Consider the following 16,726-nt stretch of genomic DNA (forward strand, 5'->3'; position numbering starts at 1 on the left):
AAAAAGAAAAACGGACCATTTACTAAAGCCCTATTGCCAGCAGTAAAACAGTGGTCGGGGGCTTTTTACTGCAACGATAGGTCAGTGATATTTTTTACGTGGTGTATGCAACAGAGCATGCAAACAATGAGATATTGGGCTACGGCCAACAAAATATTGCCAATTTTATCGGCTGGCGCTACGCCTACCTTGTCAATGTACATAGTGATCAGATAAGACAAATCAACCTAAAATAGGCAATAAGAAGGCTTTCTATTTGTACATATTCATGTTATGCTTTTTGAGTTATATTTGGGTCTTTATGTGGTATGGTAACCACGTTGGTGCCTGGGGGCATTTCTTTGCAGTGTATGTATGGGTAGCCTCAGGCAACAAATGGATTAAATCATTTTCTGTTATGGTGTTTAAAAGAAATCCTACTACAGTATGTTACACTTTTGGTATCACCAGCGGTATTTAGAGAAATATTCTTGTATTCAAATAAGCTACAAATCGTAACCTGTTTATGTATAAATAGTGAATTTGGTGGTTATGCAAAATAACATTGCAATAAATAAATTAAACGCTGCAAAATTGCTAATAGCAGTAAATGAAATACTTATTCTCTTACTTTAATTAAAACCCATCACTCTGACTTACAGAGAATCAAGACACTAGGGGGCAGTCACACCCAATGCAGGGATAACAGAAGTTCAAGACAATGACAACTAGTGGAGAATCGGGGTACGATACCCACATTGGACCTTAGTGAATCTTGGTGTAAGGTCCTTATTCAATATGCTATGAAGAGGCTTCCCAGTTCTGGAGAATAGTTCAGTTCCATGCAAATTAATAGAACTAAAATCTTCTCCAGGGGGGAACAATCTGTACAGCATATTAAGTAGGACTTCAAGGTTATGAAAATTCACGCACCTTGGCCCGTATTTACTAAGCAGTGCTACTGCCTAACACTCCTTATGAAAAGATGGCCTGTTACAGTGCCTTCACTTGCATGTGGCCTAGGCATTTCATGCAGAGTAGAACTTATTATTACAGATTTGTCTGCTCTGTATTCACCTTCAGAGATGAACCAAAAATACTGTGTGACACCTTTTCAGTTTTTATATTTATTTTAAGTTTATGGCATGTATCTTTATATTCTATGTATTATATTAAAGGAAATACATCTCTGTGCCTACTTGATAGTAGGCGCCAAAAATAGTTTATTCTAATGTACAATAAGCAATAACAAGGATAGCTGTGTATAGAACCAGATAAAAAGGTTAATATTATTCAAAGTATATATATAAAAAAAAAAAAAACACAATAAATACGAATACACTCACTTAAGCTTTCCGATCTTGTCTCGTGTCTGATTGATATCTTTTAGCTTTGTATGAAGCCAGTCTTCAAGCTGCTTCTTGTTTGGAAAATAGCCCAATAGGGAGGTCAATTCATCGCTGTGTCTCGATTTTATTTTTCTGATTTGCTCATCTTTGTCAGCCTAGGAAGAACAAACCTTTAATATACACTCAGGTGGGATATTATCAGTCAGTGCAATCGGATATGTTGGCATGGCAAAAAAGACACCGTTAATACATTTAGTATAATTTTAATTCCTAGTTCTGGCCTTCAGCATGCTGATCACCCCATATAGGTATAGCCTCCTAATGAAGGTCTGCATGGGAGCCGAAATAACCGATATATTGCAATGTGCACTAAGAAACATTTCACTTGTGCCTGCGTATCACTTCACAATATAGTCCATCTTCCTTTTGGAATATCTGCACGAACACCTCCCTCCCAGTGAGTGAGCCACCGCAGAGCAACCCTCTCTCACGCCAGCCCCACCAGTGAGTGAGCTGACGCTGATCAATCCGTCCCACCCAGTGAGCGGCCTCCACCGAGCAACCCTCCCGCCCCCCAGTGAGTGAGCCGCCGAGCAACCCACCCCCCCGGAGTGAGCCACCAAGCAACCCTCCCGCCCCCAGGTGAGTGAGCCACCGAGCAACCCTCCCGCCCCCCAGTGAGTGAGCCGCCGAGCAACCCTCCCGTCCCGCAGTGAGCCGCCGCCGAGCAACCATCCCAGAGTGGGGGAGGGGGTGCTCCTCCAGGGGACTCAGACAGACCCCCCCCCCCTGCACGTGTGCGGGGGGGGGGAGAAATCAGGAAAGAGGGCAGAATAACACACACAAACACACTCACAAAGACACACACACACTGACTGAGAAGGAATTCAGCTACTATAAATATAGAAGTGCAAATAGCTAAAACACATTCTAAGTCAAACGTCTTTGCGTTTTGGCACTGAAATTGTGTTTTGATTATTAATTAAAAACATCACCATTACAAATACAATTTCTGTGACACAAAACAGTGACAAAAGACAAAGAAGTTTCACTTAAAATGCGCGTGATCAGCACACACACAATTTTTTTTCCTGATGGCCAACAATTTATATTGCTGATTATAACAACATGCTCACCATTAAATCTGTGCTTAAAGAAAGCACTAATACAGGGGGCTGGGGTGGGGGTAGGGAAAAGACAGGGGAAGTGGATGATCAACTGATCCAGCAACAAAATAACCAACATGAATGGCAATTCAAGTGATACTAATGGGTGCAAAAACTGTGAATTGGTGAATACTGTACAACAGAGAAAAGATGCTAGGAGCATACCTCATATGCTCAAAACAAAGAATTCACTTTATTGCACACCACAGAATAAACACAACGTTTACCGAGTACAGTTAAAACCTATCACTGAACCATTTTTGTCAACTCACATTAGAATAAGGTAAAAGGTTAGTTATGACTCAACAAAGCAAATCCGTGACAGCCTTGGTTTTTCCCAGTGTGAGAACATCGAACAATGAAATTCCCCAATGAAATGACAGGACTCCGCCAAAATTATATAAATAGAATATATATTAAAGAAAGTTTGCAAATTGATAACAAGAGTTATTTTACAGATATTATATGTTTTTTTGGATTTAGTATAGTTTTTTTTCTTTTAATGTCAGAGCATTGAATTAGAAAAAGAGAATGAACAAAGTGAACAAACATGAAATATATTACTTTATCCTTCTTCAGCATGTCCATCTGGGTTCTTGTCATTGTATGCGTATTTAGCTGCTCCATCTCCTGATCCAACCTCCTCAAAGTTCTGTCCAAGTCAGACTTCTGGGTCTGCAGATGTGTAACTTCACTTTTCAGGGCTTCTACATTGCAGCTTTTCTCCACGTTCTCGAGTTCACGCTCCTAAGTCAGAGATTTCAATACAAAATGAGAAAAAAGCCGCAAACCACTCCGTTAAATACAAGGAGAATACAAATATAATCTGTAATAAAGATGACGTTTGCAGGTACCATGATGCACAGGACTGAAAATATAACAATGAACCCAGAAGACAAATGACTTTTTAATCAACTATATACTGTACTATTATAGAAAAGTAATGAAATATGGTGGCAGTTTTTTTATTCAGTAATTTACACTTTTTATGTTAAAAAAAGTATATATGTAGCATGATGCTTTTGCAAATGGTGTCTTAAGTGCCTTGTCCCATAACCTTTAAAGTCTATGATAGCAGCACAAGCGGTGCTTGATCTTGTATATACCAATGCATGTCAGATAGTGTAAACCTTGTATGCTAGTGGCAATGTACAGTATGTGCATTAGTATAAACAAGCTTTGTGTTTGTGTCAGTGAGTGTATTTCTGAGCAAGTGTGTAATTCTATCCTAATAAGGGTTTAATATATTATAAGAAATCAACATCAAGGTACACTGGCGACACACTTTATTCGAGCTCGGCTAGTCCCACGAATTCGGGTATACCCGGGTGTATTGAGGTTTGTGACTGTTTTCTGCCCGAGTGCATTGAGGTATTTTTCAGGCAGGGATTGAAGCATTTTATTCCCGCTGGCTGCAATACTGCACAGTATATATATATATACTGCATTACAATTCATGAATTTATGCCATCTGGTAGACACGCGAAGCATTGCAGCCTATTAAATCCTAATCATTATCATTTAACAGATCAGCCGCCCGTCAGCCAGGCATGAACCCAGGCTGGGAAGGCAAACGCAACGGGGCTTGTCAGAGGTGAGGAGCGGCGCATTCCAGGTATCTGCCAGGTACATACCGGGTATTTGCTCGAATAAAGTGTGTCGGTGCAGTAGATGCTGTACATCCGTTTACCCAGAGTTGAGGTCCATTCACACGAATGAGAATAAAATCTTCTTCCCCAGCACAGATCACTTCACAGCATAGTGAATAAGGGCTATAAGTGGCTATAAGTATTATACGCTATGAAGCAATACAGAGATGATATAGTAGCTAAACCCCCCGCCATCCCACATAGTTATAGACATAACCCTAATCAACTAACATGTTTCCTACTGTACATGGCAATTAACACACAAAATAGAAATCTGATATTTTTTCATGATTGTGATGCATAGTCCTCACTACTATAGGCTAGCATTCTACCTAAGACACCTACCAGCATGTCTTCATAAATATGGCCTGTAACAGGACAGTCATGTGCTTCAGCTAGAATGTGTATTTCAGTCCAGAAGGTATCTTTTGGAATAACACTACTTGGTAAATGTGGCCCTTTAAGCCGTAGGGTGTCTTCCATCATGGAGGCATCTTCTGAACTAGCACTTCTTGGGCAATATGGCTCTAAAAACATTCCCTATCCATAACCATGCCACATTTGAATCCAAAGACATGCTCAGGCTTAGATTGGAGTATAGTGCTCATGGTTGAATTAGACGTAGTTTTACAAGGCAGACTACACCCCAAAAAAGTCAGGTTCTCCTCTTGTTCTTTTTAATATTTTTTGGAACATATTGAAATTCTAAACATTAAAAAAAAATGTAGAACTGGGGGTACCATAGACATTGAATATAATTTTACATACATTTCAGCTTTCTGCAGATGACAGATACAGTGTAACTAAATCATCTAGTAATATAGATACAATACCCCTAACTGGCGAAACATCACTGCTAAAGAGATTCATTCTTGAATGACCATTTTAAATTAAAATCACAACTTTTAAACACCACCTTCTGCTGCAATCAAATAGTTCCTCTCCCAGGCAGAATGATAAATAACATCATTGAATGTGACAATTGGATAGCAGAGCGATGCAGAACACAGACCATGAAAGCACACAGAGGAAACCATAAAGTCCATTACCAAGCATAACGTGCTTTCATTATCTCAAAGCCTTTCTTGCTAAATTCAACACAGTTATTACCTTGCATGAAAACATTTAAAAGGACAGTATTTCATATTTGGGGTGTAGCCTGCCTTTAAACTTCTATAGAACTAATTACATGGTAATAGTCTATAGGGGATGATGGCACCCAGTAATGAATTGAATGTTATTACATGCTACATGAATATAATAGCTCACCGTCTTCATAAGCTCTTCATCTAGTTCCTGCAGTCTGTCGGAGGACCCCTCCAACTGCTGAAGTTCTGATTTGATATTCTTCAGGTCTGTGTGTTTTTTGCTCTGCGTCACAGACTTTATCTCAATGGTTCGTTCCAGGCCTGTCTTCTTGTCTCTTATTTCGTCAATTTGTCTCTGCTTCATTGATTCTTTATCCGAAAAATCTTTCTACAAAAATGCACAAATTTATCACAATGAAGCAAAAAAAAACAAAAAAAAAAAAACTCACTCATTTTGAAATGCCTTGTGTAGGACTGAGTATGTGCTAGTAGAATATCGTTACCATTATCTGATTTGCATGGTCCTCGTCCTTTTCTTCTCTTTCCTTCACCAGTTTCTGAAAGCTGTCGATTTGTCGCTCATTAAATGGAGTTCGCTCATAACCATCAAGTTCCAGCTGTGCTGCCAACGTCTTGATCAGTGTGTCGCGTGTCTTGATGTTTTGCTGGTGCTTTTCTGCCTGCAGCTGCAGACGTCCTGAAGAAGGAAACTTTTCGTTTTATCCAAATGTATATTTATTACGTGGAAATTAGCTGCCAATAAACATTCCTAGTTCATGTAAATAATTACAAAAACGGTCATATATACAGTACATGCCACTAATGCTTCTTAACCACCTTCTGTAGGTACAACCACAGAAAGATTGTAGGTAAAATTATACCAGGGGTGATCATCACCTGCCCTGGAGGGCCAGGTTTTCAGGATACCCCTGCTTCAGCACAGGTTGCTCAGTCAAAGATGATTGAGCCACCTGTGCAGAAGCAGGGATATCCCGAATACTTGACCTGTTGGTGACCTTTGAGGACTGGAGTTGGCCACCCTTGCATTACACAGTACGGCATTTTGACAATCAGTACTACAATGTCTGTGCATGGATGATAATTTATGATACAGAAATGATTAAAAACGAGATTCAATTACCTTGCTGAACCAGCAGTTCTCCCTTCTCCCGGTTCAGTCTTTGGCAGTCTTTGGTTGTCCTGTCTACTTCACGCAGTAACTCATTCAGCCTTCTCTCCTTTTCTCTCACAGTTCTCTGATGATTTTGGTACGTGTCGTTGAGCTGATCATCTGTCCCTTGAAAAACCTTTGCACCACAGCAATATATAAAGATGAAAGATTATACTTTTAAAGATCTGTCAAACACTATAACCCCAATATTTGCTGAACTGTCCGATAATTTCAAAATAGGAAGATCAAGGACAGTCATTGCTTTCAACATCCCAGTACCGCCTCCCATGGTTTAAGGTTAGATCCTCAGGAACATTACATACTATAATCATTCAGCAAATGCCTACATTTATAGTACCAAGAACAGACCTCTATCCTCATAACCAGTAAATACAGTAGTCCAGTTGTATTCCTCTTTCCTGTCCAGAATACTGTTTTGAATCAGTCTTATGTCTCTCCTTCTACACTTTCCTTCAGGTGGGCATTCATAATATAGACCGTGAATGAACCACAAATCTTATTCTTAAAAGGCTGATACATGCAATGTCTACTTTATGTCAACACACACACACACACACACACACACACACACATACACATACACATACACACACACACACACACACACACACACACAATAAAAACATAGGTAGTGCTCATGCAATTTGAAGTAGAGTGACACGAAGAACACGAAAAGCATTACCCATACTTCATTCACACATCATTCTTGCACATACTATCCCTGCTCTGGCTTTATCTCCTGTGATCAATTACCCATACATTCTTTATCTTCTGCATTCCTTTGTGATAACATGTATACGGTGGCTTTCTTTCGTATCCAGAGTCTACAGCTAGTACCCAATCATGTATTTGGCATCCATGGTGGGACTGAGAGATACGTTCTGCTTCTCTGGATATTTACTTCTATTCTGTCTTTTCCCCTCAGCCTTTTTGACCTTTGCTGTCTGTTAGACTCATCCTGAACATAAACTCATGTTGTGCAGGAATGTAACACACCAGGTCATACTCAGTCTTGTCATGGGGGTCCAAAGTCTAACACATTTACACTACCAAAAGAGCTGTATTGGTCATAGAATGGTCCAACCAGAGAGTTCTTCATAGATGTCATACTCTGTACATTGGCTAAATCCCACAAGTCTTTTCTAATAAGCATAAAGAAGTGACCTTTCAGGCTCTATAAGACTCTATATACATACTTTAAACTTATGGAGAACTCTTCTGTTGGGTTGATAAAAGGCAATATAGCCTGTGATAAATCAGTTACCAATAGATTTATTCAGGAATCTTTTTAAACCTGTGGTTTGCTGCAGGCTAGAACGGAAAGAAACCTGCACAACTGAGTAGTGTAAGAAAACAGACATGTTTTAGCTATTCAAGAGGCTATTCAAGACTACCAAGGGCCCCATGTGTAGCTTGGCCAATGGCTCAATACATACATTTAAAGAGCTTGAAATCGTGATGAGTATTGTAAATAAATCATTTAGATAAATAACAGTTAAAAGTTCTGATTTTACAAAAGCTGAGAAATGGCTAATAAGAATGAAGCGATTGTTTTTTTAGTTGACAGAAAATAATTTCAACAAACCGTCTCCATTTTCTCTTCTAGATCCTGGTTATCTTTTTCCATGGTTTTCTTCCTGCTCTCCAGAGCTTTAATGTCATTGTCAAGTTTAATTACTTTAGAAAGTTTCTTCTGAATGTCCACCAAGCAAATCTAAAAAGAAGTGATTGCCAGGCATCATATATAATGTTTTAGGATCACAGTTCAAAGAAGGGGAGACCAGTCCCTTCACCATTTAAGTGATGAACAACCTTCCATGCTTCGAAAAGCGTCAGCGCCGGATGACCTGGCACTAAATATGCTACAAAACCATAGAAAATATTGTATATGAAGGCATTATTTATTTAAGAATCAGATGTAAAGCAGAGATAGACAGACTGTTCTGCTCTCATTATAGAGTAGCTGCAATGTATAGAGCGTGTTTGTGATGCAGCATGGAGTGGCCGCACTTAAAGTAATATCAATGCCACTTTATAAGGAATCTGGACCAGATTTACTAAGTGTTTTACGGCGCCAGAAAATGTCTTATGGCATAGCACCACTTAGTAAACATAGGGCTATGTTTTCTCTGTATGTGACACCGTTATGGAAGTACTGTAAATGGTGTGTCAACGAAAAAGCAACACTATTTTCTTTCCTTGTAAAATATCACAAGACACTTGACCCGGCGGATCCAAAACACTTTAGTGAATGTTCCTATTCAATGCAGTAGTCAATATTTTATATTTCTCAGTCTATCGCTTTGCCAACATTTCGAGGATTTTAAGACATGACACTTGTATTACATGCGATTTTCTATTGTTTGTTTCTTTGTACTTGGCACACGGCAGACTACTACAAACAATATATGGCACAATATTGAAACAGTATAGCTGTCATGTCAAAAAAATTATAAAACTGGATTTAGTGAGGTACTATCAGTTATTCAAGTTGATCACGAATATTTAGAAGGTAGATTCACTTCTATGATACATCTCTGGCAGTGAAAGAGTAGGAAACCTTTCAATATCCTGAAAGAGCAACTCAGTGGTAATGTTGCTGCCTTTTAAATGGGTGAACCCAGTTCGAATCCCAGTCTGTTCTTCTTGTGACCTTAGGCAAGTCACTCAATCTCCCAGTGCCTGAGGCACCAGAAATTTGACGTTACACTGTACGGAACAGGGACTCAATGGAAAAATATTATGTACAGTATAGCGCTATAGTGCTATATAAGAAAAAAATACAAATACTCCATGTATTTTACAAGAAGAATGTGAAGAGACATTTATTACACGAAATTCTATGTTCTATGTGACTTTATTCATTACAATACAAATACGTTTTTTTCGCTTTTTAGATTTCAGGACCGAGTTTGAACCGAAAAGTAATTTGTATGAGAAACAGAAAAAATATAGCTTACCTTGAGGGGCTCAAGTTGGTTGTCAATAGACTTCACATTTTCTCTGGAAGCTGCCATTTGAGCTTCTTTGCTACGAAGGTTATCTTGAATTTCGTGTGACTTTTCCCTATTCTGTTTCAGATACTTTAGCTCCGTCTTGCATTCCCCCACACGCTGGTTTTGTTTGAGTCGCACTTGCCGCAAGGTTTCCAAAGCTTTGATGTACCTATAAAGCCAAAAACATTAGGAAGTTATGCACATATTGGAAGGAATTCATCAATGAAATGCTGTTTTGCTAAAAGGCACCAACTCCCCTCCTGCCCCGTAAGAATATGTGGAACAGAAGTGCTTCTCCACTTATGTCTATCTGTGAAGGCTGCAGAAACTACTGTAAATGTGACCCATTCTCTCCTCCACAGGCACATAAACAGTTACCCACATTGCTTTGCTGGACCCTATGGCAGTGGAAGGACTGAAGGTGAAATATGTGATATAGATACATACATATATACACACATACATATCTCAAATAAAAAGATCACTTGTGAGCACATTCACATGTCTTAGACAGGTCTGCAACCCTGCCTTTCACCATTATCACATTCACCATCATCATTTCACCATTTTTTCATGGAACCTTTATAAGCTAATGCTCGCTTTTAAAGCACAGCATGGGAATATGCTATACAGTGGAGGTTTCTTGTCGCTTTTAAAGCACAGCATGGGAATATGCTATACGGTGGAGGTTTCTTGTCGCTTTTAAAGCACAGCATGGGAATATGCTATACAGTGGAGGTTTCTTGTCGCTTTTTTCACCCACCATAACTTAAAATGTGATGGTAAATCCTACTGCCTTGAAAATAGCAAAGCCAGTACAACCAACCTCACACGGATGAGACCCATTAAGGTTGAAACACGTCTGTGAGTGGTTTATCTTTTTTATTTTATGATTATTCAAAGCTTTTTTGGAAGACGTATTCTCTTTATTTTTAGACAATTACAATGTTCATTTTCATTATAGGAAACTGTGGCCACTGTTAACGACAATCTTACAAAATTATAAGAAGCTATCCCCAATATGCTCTAGCACACAAAGAATCACTATAAAAATAAAAAAAAGTTAGTGAAAAGGGAACAGCAACAAGAAATGGGATTTTGAAAAATTCAGTATCGTAGATAACACATTTAATATGTTTGACTTAGGACCGAAGAAGGTGATGTACATAATTACATAGTAGATCAGCGGTGCGCAAACTGGGGGGCGCGAGACTGCCGGCGGGGGGGGGAGGCGCGGGGTTTACAGAGGCCCCGCGCGCTTCCCGAAGGCACTTAAATTAAGTGCCCAGGGAGCTGCAGGGCCTCTGTAAACCTTTTTACCTAAGCTCCGGCGGCTTCCTTCCGGCGTCGCCATGGCAACGCGGCGTCGAGGTCATGTGACGTCACGTTGCTATGGCAACATGACGTCGGAGCGCAGGTAAGTGGGGGTTAGGTGGGGCGCGGGAGTGAGGGGACCGTCGGCAGGGAGGCGCAGGGAAAAAAGTTTGCGCCCCCCTGTAGTAGATGTTGAAAAAAAGACGCATGCCCATCGAGTTCAACCTATGCTAAATTTAGACGCCGAAGATAATCATCCTATATTTGTATTTACAGCACATTGAGCCAGAGAAATGCAAAAAACAAAACAAAAAACAGTCAAACATTATCCAATTATGTCTCATAAGGGCAATAAATAATCCTTCCTCACTGCAGTAATGGTAATCAAATTTCTCCTTTGTTGACTTATTTGGTATATACCTGTAAAGATATTTATTGTATCTCCCATCACAGTCTCCATGAGCTGTTCACTTAACAGATTGAATTTGAAATTCTGAGAAGTATATCAATTTTTACTGAAGCAATAAAAAAAAAAAAAGTATTATTTCTATAATATCGTAATTTTAACAAATGCCTGCTTTTCTTCCTGACTCGGATGGAAAAATCAGTGTTTGTAACACAATGAAAAAGTTCAGTAACCCCTTCATTTACAATTCAGTATAACATGTAAAAGGCTTTATAATAGAGAAATGAACTAAATGGCATTATAATCACGATTAGTGTTTACATGCCTCTGGATCGTCTTCTCCCCAGCATATGGCTCAATAGCCGATATTATGGGCAGAAGTCATGTAATATTCCAGGATTATCACAGAGGTTAGAGCGGCACAAACTGTGTAACTTTGCTAGATTAGATCAATGTATCAATGATATTGTATTTGATTATATTCTTCAAAACCTTTATTTCTAAAACTATATTTTCCATTTCCTTTATACCATTTGTTTGAGATCTTCACGGTGCTATTTCTGTACGGATTTAATATTCAATAAAAATGTCAACAGAAAACCTGTGGAAATAATAGCTTGGCAGATGGAAGGGAATGTTGACCTGGTAGCTGAAAATATTTCATCAAACTTTATCTTCAGCAGCCTTCCCTCACTCAAAGGCCAGTTTGACTCCTCCTGGTGGCAGAAGATGACGTTATTAAGGACAGCAGTGGAGACTCCCAAAGCGCTGATCATTTCCTTGTCCACTTCTGCACACTTAGTGCTCAGGCTGACTTTCTCTCCATGCCTATCAAAAAGTGCAAAGAAACAAATTATTCCAAATGCCCATATATGATCTCTAATTACAATGACAGTGAGGCTTACCCATGGGCTACATTTTTACTCTGGCTCCACTATTGACTGGAATGAGGCGAAAGCTGCACACCAAAAGGTTTCCAAAGTATGAAACAATTACCGGTGCTCCTGCGAAAGGATAGAAGCCTGCAGCAGATCCAATGATGCAAGGAGAAAGACCACGCAAGGCACCATGGATTCTGTAATAAATCTAATTTATTAGCCAAAAACACAACGTTTCGACTGTAACAGGTCTTAATCAAGTGAGGCAAAGTGGCATATTTTCCTTACTTGATTACGACCTGTTACGGTTGAAATGTTGTGTTTTTGGCTAATAAATTAGATTACAAAATCTGTTGTGCCTTTGCGTTGCCCTTCTCCTTCCACTATTGACTGGACACACCTGGGAGATTCAAATATATTATGTCGCTTTGACGTCTTCCAAGTTGAGTTACTCTGTTTCTTAACCTTTTGTAGCTAATGTGACATGATACTATTTTGTTTTATATTCTACTTGTTTTCTATATGTCAATATTTGGGTCAGTGTACACAGAATTCTACCATATATGAACACAGTACATCATTCTGTCAAAGAACAAGCCGGGAGCACAGAGTGGTGTTTGCTCCGTAAATCGCTAGACAGATTACATGTGAAAATGGTCAATTTTAGGTATGCCAACATACACACGCACATAGTCATGAAGTTACACTGTCGGCCTGGTCCTCAGAAGTAGATTACATAATATGTATGCACCAGAAATGTTGAGGGATTTTAAAGTTCAATTGTGCAATGAAAAACTGTGTGGTAAAAAGTTACATCTCTTCCATCATTCTGTGCTACCAACAAATTATGTTCAAATTGCCAACTCAGTGTCGTAGAAACTGCATCAGTCAAATTAAATAACAAAACAAAAGAGACAAAAAAACAGCAAAACACACAGTAAACAAGATACAACAATTGAAGACTAAACGACTCCCACCTGTCCCATTGTCATCTCAAACCTACAGGAGAAAGTGGTCATCGCTCCCAAGGAAGGGAGTATTCTTCCCAAAAAACTTTGTGCATTTCACCCTGTGTTTGTTATCTTAATATATAAAATCGAAAGGTTGGTACTAGCTGCGGTGAATCTGATTGACCAGAGGCTGAGGACCAATCAGATAGGTGGCTCTGACGTCACCCAACTGCCACTCTCTTCCCCCTCAGCCACACACACACACACACACACACACACACACACACACACACACACACACACACTCTCTCTCTGTGTCCAATCCCCCCCCATCACACTCACCTCCCTCCCCGGCGCTCACTTCCCTCCCTCCCCGGCGCTCACTTCCCTCCCTCCCCGGCGGGGGGACAGGCAGTGGGCAGGCAGCCTGCAGCTGCCTCGTGGCGCCGAGTGCCTAAGATGGCGGCGCCCGGAAGGAGAGGTGACATATCTGTGTGTGTGTGTGTGTGTGTCACTGTGTGTGTGTGTGTCACTGTGTGTGTGTGTCACTGTGTGTGTGTGTGACACTGTGTGTGTGTGTGACACTGTGTGTGTGTGTGTGTGACACTGTGTGTGTGTGTGTGACACTGTGTGTGTGTGTGTGTGTGTGACTCTGTGTGTGTCTCAGACACTGTAGGGTGGGGACGGGAGCTGCGCATGGGGCGGGGGGAGGAGCGGAGAGAGAGGGGGGAGCGGAGAAACATACAGGGGGAGTGGAGAGGAGGGACCCTGAATATTTTAAGCAACCCCCCCCTTCTGTCCACTGCCCCCCCCCCCCTCCTGTCCACTGCCCCCCCCCCCCCCCCTAGCGGGAAATTTAACTCACGGGCAACGCCGGGTCTTTCAGTTAGTCTGCAATAAATGTTAATTTGAACTAAAAAAAGATGTTTCTCCTGTGGGTACGGAATGGAAAATTAGGTAGACTAGAGGGATGCCGCCTTTGTTGCATTGGGTAGCCCCATACACAATCGTGCCAATGTCATGATATAGCCATGAAAACTTTACGTTGGGTGCAGTATGGCAAATATGGGGTTAACCTTTTTTTACAAACCGTACTTTGCCGTGCAGAGTACAGTAGCTCTGTTCCATCAAAATGTACTTTTTTGCATTGCTTAATTTGCAGGTCGAGGTAATCAAACAATTGAGCAGATACTTTGTTTTCTCAGAACGACAGTTTTGTAAACAGCGGCCTATGTTTAGGTTCAGCCTCTCAAATATAATTTTAAGCTGTGATGTGGGCGACTTAAATTTTTTTTTTAAAGACGCTTAAAATCAGAGAGTCTACAGGGTTACACTTAGCCGTTGATATTTATTACAGGCCAACATAAATTAAAATAATTTGAGCATTGCACAACCAACAGCAGTGTCTTATGATTGTGTATAACATGACCAGAGTTGGTTATAATAGTGCGGAAATAAATAAACGACCACTAAGACAAATAGTAGAAAATGCATTTACAAACAGGTTACATTTGTAAATGCATTTCACATGTGTACGATCGGGAGGTTCTCCTAACAATATTGACGTTGTTACAATTTTCTGAACTTCTGGCAGCGAGTTATTAAAGCTGCAGTACAAGCTACCGTTTAAAAAAAAAAAAAAAAAAAATAATTATATATATTTTTTTCCCCATTTAATATGTGCATCAATACAATCTGCACACCGACACGTGATTAGCTAAGCTGCAGATCGATCTGTTCTCCTGTAATCAATCGCTTGCTTGGGGCTATTTAATTCAGTTCTTGCACAGCATTTTGGGCAATGTAGTTCCTGGAATATGATTGACTTGGCAGTTACTAGATACAATTGGTTCACTGCTAGAGAGAGGGCGGGGCACAAGATCCAGAGCCTATCAGAAGGGGAAGGGCTGTCACTTTGGAAATGCTTCCTACTTTAGAAACATTAAAAAATGTCTTAGTACAGAACTGATTTATTAAAAAAAACAAAAAAAAAAACACATGTAGGATGTTGCTTGAACTGCTGCTTTAAGCCTTATATACCCTGACCAAACTTGAAATAAAATATTTTTTTGTGCCCCATGACAAAGGTGTTCTGTCCCAGATCAAAAGACAAAATGGGCATAAGATTCAGGTCTGAAATCCATAAAATCATCATCTTGGAGAATACACAGTGTGCGTGTCTTGCATCTTCTTTCCATGACCCGCTGGGAGAACCTACTCCAATATTTCTCCTGATGAAGCTGACAGTAGATCAGCGAAACGCGTAGAGCTTTCACAGTCTGCGCAGTGAGCTCCGATCCAGAACAGAGGGGACCGCCTTGCCGTGTACCTGCCTCCTCCCCCGAGTAACCGGAAGTTGCCAAGTTACCGACGGATGTGACGTCAGACGCCACCCAGTTGCGGGAGTACCGAAGGGAGATGGCCCTGATACCACCTTTCTGGCGTGAGAATCACTGCTCTACCTTATTCTAATGTGCCTGCTTAATTTGTACACATTGTGAGTACATATTGTAGCTTCCTTTTGTTATAAAGTACATACTGGTCTGCACTATTGGGTTCTTTCCGTTGTGTTTCCTCCTGAGTTCCATCTCGAGCGAGAGTCCTCCTGAGTTCCTGTTTGCCTTGGTCCCCGATTTATGCCGACTTTTCATTTACTTCTTGTAAGTAGGCATTTTGCACGAGCCAAGTTTTGTTCCACCATCCTCATGTGATTTTATTGTACCATCGTATTTTTTCTTGGGTGTTTTGGGGTGTTCCTGACTTATTGCTCCCTTCATACCCTGGATGTATACTGTTGCTTTAGGGAATCTGTACAATTCCCTCTGAAGGTTGAGAATTTTTCTATTTCACCTTACACATTTATTATTTGTATCACAATTTATAAAGCACTGTGTTTTCTAGCGCTGTTCTGAATCACTTGGGTTACTTAGAACCTACTCCAAGTCATTAGAAGAGCCTGCTCTCTACAGCTTAATTAGGTAAAATACAGGTTTTGGTTTTACGCTTATCTGATCCTATTTACTGTATGTTACAGGTAAACCCCATTATAACGCAGTCCTCGGAGTCCACCCCGAGACCACCGCATTAATAACGGGGTCGCGCTAATTTAAAAAAAAAAATGGCCGCCGCGTGCCTGTTCGGGAGGGAGTGAGGAGGGAAGGAAGGAAGAGGTGTCCGGAAGCTCTACATGCGGGCCACATGCCTCCTCCCTCTCCCTCCCAGCCCCCTCCCTCTCCCTCCCACTCCCTCCCAGCCCCTTCCCGCGAGAGGGAGGCCCGGGGAACAGAAGAAAAAAAAACTGCCGGAAGTCATCAGCTCCGGCGCGAGAGGGAGGCCCGCGGAACAGGTGATCAGCCGCCTCGACCCCTGCAGCACCAACCCCCCCAGCACCGTCACCACCCTCCCCCTCGCAGGACCGGGCCCCCTCGCCCCGCCGTAGCGCAGGGTCGTCCTGCCACTCCGCCGCATCGCAGGGCCCCGCCACCCCCCCACCCCCCAATGACGTCCCACCCCCCGCCCCGGGCCGTACCGCCAACCTACCCCCACCTACCTGCCCCCCCGCGCTGCACCGGGCCATCCCACCAGCCCCCGCAGCATCGGGGGCCCCCGCAGCCATCACCTCCCTCCACCGCAGCACCACCCCCAGCGGCACGCAGCGCCCCCCCCCCCCTGTAGCAACATGCCTCACCAATCATCCCCAAGGTAAGGCTGATTTATGTGTGTGTGTGTGTGTGTGTGGTGTGTGCGGTGTGAGCAATG

At 41.4% G+C, this 16,726-nt stretch overlaps 1 protein-coding gene across 1 annotated transcript in view; it reads right to left on the reverse strand.

Moving 5' to 3' along the window:
- The window catches only part of RAD50 (RAD50 double strand break repair protein), a 98,626-nt gene that overhangs the window by 64,086 nt on the left and 17,814 nt on the right, over positions 1-16,726 (reverse strand). The window contains exons 5-12 of the mRNA XM_075601111.1: positions 11,782-11,967; positions 9,384-9,588; positions 8,009-8,137; positions 6,373-6,538; positions 5,735-5,928; positions 5,413-5,619; positions 3,059-3,241; positions 1,326-1,483 (exon numbers count right to left, since the gene is read on the reverse strand). Of these exons, the coding sequence (XP_075457226.1) occupies positions 1,326-1,483; positions 3,059-3,241; positions 5,413-5,619; positions 5,735-5,928; positions 6,373-6,538; positions 8,009-8,137; positions 9,384-9,588; positions 11,782-11,967 (1,428 nt within the window). The remainder of the gene's footprint in view (positions 1-1,325; positions 1,484-3,058; positions 3,242-5,412; positions 5,620-5,734; positions 5,929-6,372; positions 6,539-8,008; positions 8,138-9,383; positions 9,589-11,781; positions 11,968-16,726) is intronic.

This window comes from Ascaphus truei, chromosome 5 (assembly GCF_040206685.1).
Source record: "Ascaphus truei isolate aAscTru1 chromosome 5, aAscTru1.hap1, whole genome shotgun sequence".
NCBI lineage: Eukaryota > Metazoa > Chordata > Amphibia > Anura > Ascaphidae > Ascaphus > Ascaphus truei.